This window comes from Nylanderia fulva, unplaced genomic scaffold, assembly GCF_048542155.1.
Source record: "Nylanderia fulva isolate GAGA-0341 unplaced genomic scaffold, ASM4854215v1 Scaffold6, whole genome shotgun sequence".
Classification (NCBI taxonomy): domain Eukaryota; kingdom Metazoa; phylum Arthropoda; class Insecta; order Hymenoptera; family Formicidae; genus Nylanderia; species Nylanderia fulva.
Genome location: NW_028190698.1, coordinates 868,036 through 875,385, shown reverse-complemented (window position 1 = coordinate 875,385; position 7,350 = coordinate 868,036). Strand labels below are relative to the sequence as shown.

General features: G+C 27.9%; 2 protein-coding genes across 3 annotated transcripts; both read left to right on the top strand.

Moving 5' to 3' along the window:
* The first annotated feature begins 71 nt into the window (after nt 1–71).
* LOC114944522 (leptin receptor overlapping transcript-like 1) lies at nt 72–2,634 on the top strand. Of its 2 annotated transcripts, none has more exons than XM_029320472.2 (5): nt 72–1,008; nt 1,156–1,230; nt 1,326–1,524; nt 1,838–1,985; nt 2,511–2,634. In XM_029320472.2, exons 1-4 carry the CDS (start codon nt 968–970, stop codon nt 1,949–1,951), a joined length of 429 nt encoding a protein of 142 aa, XP_029176305.2. In that variant the 5' UTR covers nt 72–967; the 3' UTR covers nt 1,952–1,985; nt 2,511–2,634. The 2 variants fall into 2 exon arrangements, with proteins under 2 accessions (XP_029176305.2, XP_029176304.2); XM_029320471.2 differs by having other exon boundaries at nt 79–1,008; nt 2,226–2,634.
* A 652-nt stretch (nt 2,635–3,286) lies between these two features.
* Nucleotides 3,287–7,308, top strand: LOC114944502 (transmembrane channel-like protein 5). Its single transcript, XM_029320433.2, has 10 exons — nt 3,287–3,934; nt 4,010–4,134; nt 4,221–4,546; nt 4,634–4,785; nt 5,037–5,121; nt 5,208–5,356; nt 5,437–5,827; nt 5,909–6,591; nt 6,672–6,805; nt 6,880–7,308. Exons 2-10 carry the CDS (start codon nt 4,047–4,049, stop codon nt 6,999–7,001), a joined length of 2,130 nt encoding a protein of 709 aa, XP_029176266.1. The 5' UTR covers nt 3,287–3,934; nt 4,010–4,046; the 3' UTR covers nt 7,002–7,308.
* The last annotated feature ends 42 nt before the right edge of the window (nt 7,309–7,350 follow it).

Here is a 7,350-nt window from a genome sequence, read left to right as displayed (position 1 = left end):
GTCTATTTGAATTAAATTTTATTGCGATCGTTTTAATTCACGCGCGTGATATCCAATAGAAAACAATTTTGTTCTGGATCCTAAAATATTGCTAGTTAAAGTTACTAAAAAGCAAACTCTCCTATTGGACATTGAGAAATTTACTGAAAATAAAAACGTACTGAAGTGAGCTGCTAAAATAGAAGATAAAACTCGAATAATAATTGGCGCTAATTTAGAATATATTAGTAACATTCGCAGCTATTCGAAATTCGAATATTATTTGCATATCGTGTTGTTAAAGTGCAAACGCTACGAACGTATCGAAACTCATCGAGGAATCATCTTCCTCTGCGGCCGAGTGTGAACGGAGCTTTAGACAGTTTACGTCACGTATGAAGTCTACGTGAAACAAGAGTTGGGGAATATACACACTTGTCAAATCGATTTGCAATGGCCGGAATTAAAGGTTATTCGGTGCACTCTTAAATCATTTAATCGCAACCGCGTAAAAAGTTCGAGAAATGTCATCGTCGCACGAGAAATTTGCGCGAATAACGCGAAATCAGCTGTCAAAACATAACCTTATCCGTCCCGTTGTTGTCACTGTTTTGACATTTGCACAAACACGACTCTCCGGATTGTCAAGTCTCGTAATTTAATTCAGGAGCAATGTATTATCCTTTTAACATTGGTCGGAGAAAGATTCATTATGATTTCCCTTAATGTACTAATACTAATTTCATCAAATGACAGTTATATATAATCTAAGAAGGCTTTGCGCGACATTGTAATATTATTTTATCTACTTGTGAGCTTGTTCATTTTTTTTAAAACACCGATCGTTCATTATTGCGCAATAAATTTATCAGTTGAAAATCAAAACTAAACATGCAATAATGCCTTATTAAATTACGTCATATAAATATTTAATTAATATTATCTAATGTGTGATATATATAATTAATTATATTCTTTTTCTTATTCCATGGCATTTTCTCTTCATGAATCTTTTATCATCGAAACAGCGTAAGTATCTTTGTGTGAGCAAGTAATTAAAAACAAAAATATTTTCTTTTACATTTTACGTACAATAAATTTGATCAAACTTTCTTTTGATATTTAACAAGGAGTTGTATTATACAATGATAACGAGAAAGTATATAATCATTACAGATTAGTACTGCTAGCATTTGCTGGTTCCATTGGAATGACATTTGTTATTCTTGGTTGTGCGTTACCAATATACAAGTAAATATATTTTCCCATTTAACTCATTTGTTTTAAATATCTACAATTTTCTTAAGATGTAGATTAGAATATTACAACTTATACTTAATTTTCAGAGTATGGTGGCCATTTTTTGTCGTATTATTCTATATATTGGCACCTATCCCAACCATAATAGCCCGTCGTTATACAGATGATTCAGGAAGCAACAGTAATCCATGTTTAGATTTGGCAATATTTATTACAATGGGATTTGTAGTATCATCATTTGCTCTTCCAGTCGTGTTGGCACGATCTCCAGTGGACCAACCAGTAGTAAGTTATTGTTTATGTAAACATATACATATATATATATATATATATATATATATATCTTTATATATATTTATATAGAATATTTGTTACATTGACACATTGTTGACTGGATGTCTTATGCAGAAATTTTGCAGGATAAACTGTATATATCTCTAAACATAAATTATCTCTCCAGTAAAATCAAAAGATGAACTGATACACCTCCAGTCAATAATGTATTGAAATAATTATAATAGATTAAATGTTATTAATTGACAGTATATTAATATTTAAAATTTTTAAATAGTTAAAACAAAGCTTTGTATATCTACAGATACAATGGGGCGCGTGTTATTTGACATTAGCAGGTAATATTGTTGTGTATTCAACTCTAGTCGGATTTTTCATAACCTTCGATCAAGATGATACTGATTACAACATGTGGTGAAGCACTACTATATTGTACTTATCATGATAAAAATGTAAGTAATCAATTAGTTTTTATTATTATTTTATGATACCAGCAAAACTCAGATATTTAAGATACTACTAAAGCTGATATGATTCTACAATAATTATTGATCAAATAAATTTATTATTTTCTAAAATTTTATTTACAGTATTCTCAAAATAAAAAACTTGTTTCATATATAAGACAATGCACAATTCATTAAGGATAGATTACTCTTATTAACATGTCATAGTGTGTAAAACTGTTTTAGGTTTTTTATGAGATTAAAAGAAAAAATCAATCATATGGTGCACTGACTGAAAGCTACATGTTGATTATAAATTGCTATAAACTTATTCTACACAGTTTACATAATATAAATCTAATATGGATACTCTTCTATATCGATGCTGCAAGAAAAGAAAATAGTATTATAGTGCACTAACAATAGAATGTGTCAATGACACTATGCTATTTATCGATTGATAAACAAATATTGGAATTCTTCGGATTTCCCATGTGTTATAAAGCAGCAAGAAAGCATTTGATGTTTTAGATTTTTCGTATGGGACTATTCAGGACAACCTGAAACGCAACAATGCAAGGATGTTGAAAATATTTTTTATTTAATCTAAGTCTTTCGTATCATAATGGTAATAAAGCTACAATTTATTACTTTATCATATCTTCTCAATTATACCTTTGAAAAGTAATAAGAAATGTTCCTGGTATAATGCGTATTTATTAATATATTTATTTGATATAATTGTTAATATTCTTAATATTATTTTGATTTCTACATATATATATATTATATATATTTTTTATTTTATTTAAATAAGCTTTACAAGCCAATCTCATTAAATATAAATATATAAATCTAATACAAAAATATTTGTAAAGAGGTTGAGCTTTTTTTTTTTCTTTATCAAATATGTATCCAACTAAAATATTAAAATGTAATTTTTTAAATATTTTTGTTAAGTAATTTGAATGATTGTTATTTAAAACTTTTTGAAAATAATTATTTCTAATTATTATTTGTGACTACATATATATAGATTTTATAAAAAATCAAAAGATTAAATATACGTTTTGCGTGTGTGTGTGTGTGTGTGTGTGTGTAAATAATAAAAATTTAATCATACTGTATGTGTGTGTGGTTTAGAGCGCGAAAAGATTCAAATTTATGCGAATTTGTGCACAAAATAAAAATTAATTAAATACATTATTTTAAATATCTTTAAAATAAAAGATCTGAAGTACAATAAAATCGTAGAGAAATCTATTCGGCATATTTCGTAAGATACTTTTAATAAAAATACAGTTATATTTTAAAAATTTCTAGAAATTTGTGTATGTATAAAGAAAAATTAACTAGGTTAGAAAACTGATAAAATTATGCACGCACTAATTATGAATTTTTTTAACATTAAACATTATTTTCCAAATTAATTATATTTAGCAAAAATAGTTATTATTTGTTCAGAAACAAGAGATTATGATCATAAATTTTTAAGTCATCAATTCTCGTGTAGTAATTGATGATTCATGCGTCATTGGACATAAAGATGTCGAATGATGGTGAAATGACATAAGATCATATATGATATGATCAGATAATTTTATATTATACTATTAGAATTAATTGAATATGATGGAAAATAATGAAACAAATATGTGTAATTAAATATTGATTTAATTTTATATATAAGCATTAGTGTATCACATTAAATTTTAAAAAGTGGATATTTTGGAAGGAAATTATAACCATGTTTATTAGACATCACTAAGTTTTTTGTTAGATTAATGCGTTTTATTTAATTATATCTGTGTATCTGTATCATTCCCAAAGAGATTGTGATTAAACAAATCTGTATTTAATATTTTATTCATTACTAATCTAATATGGGAAATGACTTATAAGAATAATCGTTGATCAAGACTGCTCTTTATTTACAAACACTATTCTGACAAGAAGTGAGTATTTTACACTTTAAAATATACAAATGATATTTGTATAATATACTTATAAAATAATTTGTTTTATTTTAGAATATAATTGAAATAAATATATACGATTACATTAAAAATGTCTTCATTAACTCGAGAAGGAAAATCTTCCAAATCTTCTGACCAATATATTCAAATGCAACAATTATTACCAGTTAAATTTACACGTAAGTATATTTTTTAAGTCTAATTTCGATTTTCGAAATTATTCACAAAACTGTTGATGCAAATATAAAATGGAATATATCTTCAGGAAAGCATGAGAAATATAGACCGTCAAATGCTATGAATGCTATTATTCCGTATGCTACTTTAAGAATGCACAGTATTACTCAATTATCTAATGAAGAGTGTGCTAATGCAATTGCCAATCATTTGCAATCAAGTGATAAGTTTATGCAGACTGATCCTGAATCGGAGCGATTCAGGATGGAAACATTGAAAGCAATACCACAATGTCTTACGGTAAAGAGATCTGTCAAGTCACAACTATTAGCGACTGTTAGTCAAAGGACAAAGAGAAAATCGCTTAGTTATTGGAAATGGCTCAAATATAACATTAGTTTAAAATTTGCAAAGGTAATAATACTAATTTTTCACATTATTATTTCTGTTATAAAACCAATGAGCTAAGAAATAATAAAAGTTAAATACTTTCTGGCACAGATTCGAGTGACAATGCAGAACACTTTGCTGACAATGAAATTATGGCATCAAGCGATAAAAACTATTGAGAGCCATAATGGAAGTGGTGTAGCAACATACTTTAAATTTTTGAGATGGTTACTTTTTCTCAACCTAATCTCTTGTATTTTAAGGTATACATTTATTTTATTTTATATATATATATATATATTATAAAATTATACTAAAAGTATGTATTAACAAAAAGTTTAAGCTACTTAAAAGTTATTTAAAATTAAAAGAAGGGATTTTTCGGAGAATAATCACATAATTCTAATTGCTGTTTGATATTAATAATATCTTATATATTGTTATTTTTTATATTGATAAAAACACGATTTATCAATGAATATTAATGAATTTAATGAATATTTTACGTTTGCAGCATATTTTTTATTATATTACCACAATCATTGCATCAAACACATGTACAAAACAATGTTAAAGTATTAGACTTTTTAACAGGCAGTGTAAGTGCGATTATATTATGTTTATATTATGTTATGCATGTGTTTTTTTAAATATGATGCACATATCACAACATCTTGGTTTGCAGGCCTTTTTCTCCCACACAATAATGTATTATGGTTTTTATTCCAATGGCACAGTAGACACACCATTTGGGTCCAAATATAGCATTCCATTTGCTTATTTCCTAACGCTACTTTTTTGTTACACAGTTACTTTTGTTATACTTTCTGTTAAGTATGTGATTAAATTTAATCATTTTAAACTCAATATTAAATATAAATATTTGATGATAATAATAATACGTTCTTTTTTAGAGTTATATCTTCTTATAGAAAGTCTTACATAGAAACACGTGGAAAATTGCGTGATTTATATAGCAATAAAATATTTTGCGGATGGGATTTTAGTATATCTTTACCAAAAACTGCTGCTCTGCAATCGGCATCTATTTACAAAGAATTGGAGGAATTGTTAGCGGAAACAAGAGAGCATGCACATTTGCATTGGCTTGACAAGTTTTTACTAATTATAATGCAACTTAGCGTAACAGCTATTGTTATATTTATGATTTGTGGCGCTGGTATACTCGTTTGGCTGCTATTACGACATTACGAGATAGGGACATCCAGAACTATTTCAGTGATGATTGTACCAATAATCATTACTAGTATTATTCATATCTTTCCAATAATTATTTTCTATTTAGTGAGTACATTTTCTCTTATAAAAATAATTATAATTTTAATGAAATATGCAATTATAGTACAAATAATTATTTCTTTTCAGGCATCACTAGAACACTATAACAATAAACGCACAGAACTTTACGTGACAGTAGTTAGGAATCATGCGGTTGCTGCGACAATAATTGGTACCTTATTTACCTTCTGGATAATCAACAGTACATCACATTGTTGGCAAACAGACTTGGGGGAAGAAATTTATCGACTCATTATACTGGATTTCATTGCTTCCATATTAGGAATGTGTTTGCAATTTACACGTTCCATGTTGTATAAGAGATTGTCGAGGAAGATTCCCAGACCGGAATTCGATATTGCTCGCAATACATTGAATCTTATATACAATCAGATGCTCTTTTGGATGGGCTTCTATTTCAGTCCACTAATGTCTCTTATAATTGTGATAAAGCTCATCTTCACGTTTTACGTAAAAAGATACGAGTTGAAAAAGTGCTATCAACAATCGTCGCAGCCTTGGCGAGCGGCGCAAACGCAAACTGTATTCTTGGCTCTTGCGTTTATTGGCATGGTCGTTGTGTTATTCACAATAGGATATGTCATCACGAACGTGGAAAGTGACGACTGTGGACCATTCAGAAATTATTCTCACACTTGGGATTTCATTGTTGATGGAATGTTATCGTTGAAAAGAGATAGCACATTTTGGAGTGTTGTTTCGGAACTCGCGAGACCTGTAACTGGCGCTGCAATATTGGTCGGCATGTGGTAAATATCTTACGAAATATTATTATAGTATCATTCATTATGATATAGAATAAGATATGGATATCTAAATTTTATTACAGTATTGCAATCTACTGTTTGCGGGCAAAAACAGAAGCGAGTAAGGAAATGTTGCAAATTTTATCCAACATGCTTCTTCTGCAGTCTCAAGATAAGCAATTTCTCATGAAAAGTTTCGCTAAATTTGCCAATGAACGTAAGTTATATTATTGAATTACGATTATATTTATATAGTTATTGACAAGTTATTTATATTCTAATTTTTATTAGGTACTCTTGTTCATAACAATCCTACTCAACATGCTAGTTCTACTGAGCAAAACCATGAAGAAACTGTACATTCTCGCCGACGTAATTTACCATCGACCAGTTTCGAAGAGAGATTATATTGATATTATGATATACGCCAATTGATAATCTGGTGGCAAATTACCAAAGCATACATTAGAAATTAATCGATATTTTCTCATAATTATATTTATGCTTATAGATATTATAAAATATTATTACTTTTTATAATATTTAAGGTTGTGCGCGTGATAAAGTAAGAATATATTTTTAATAGAGAGGAAATTTTTATGAAAGATAATATGAAAACATAAATATTTATAAAATTGCGACAAAAAATATTTTCTCTATATATGAATAGATAATAATTTTGTAATATTTTATTATGATATATACAGAACATTCCATAAATTCGTAAATTTATATCTTTTCCAATAATTCCCGCGCCGTCGT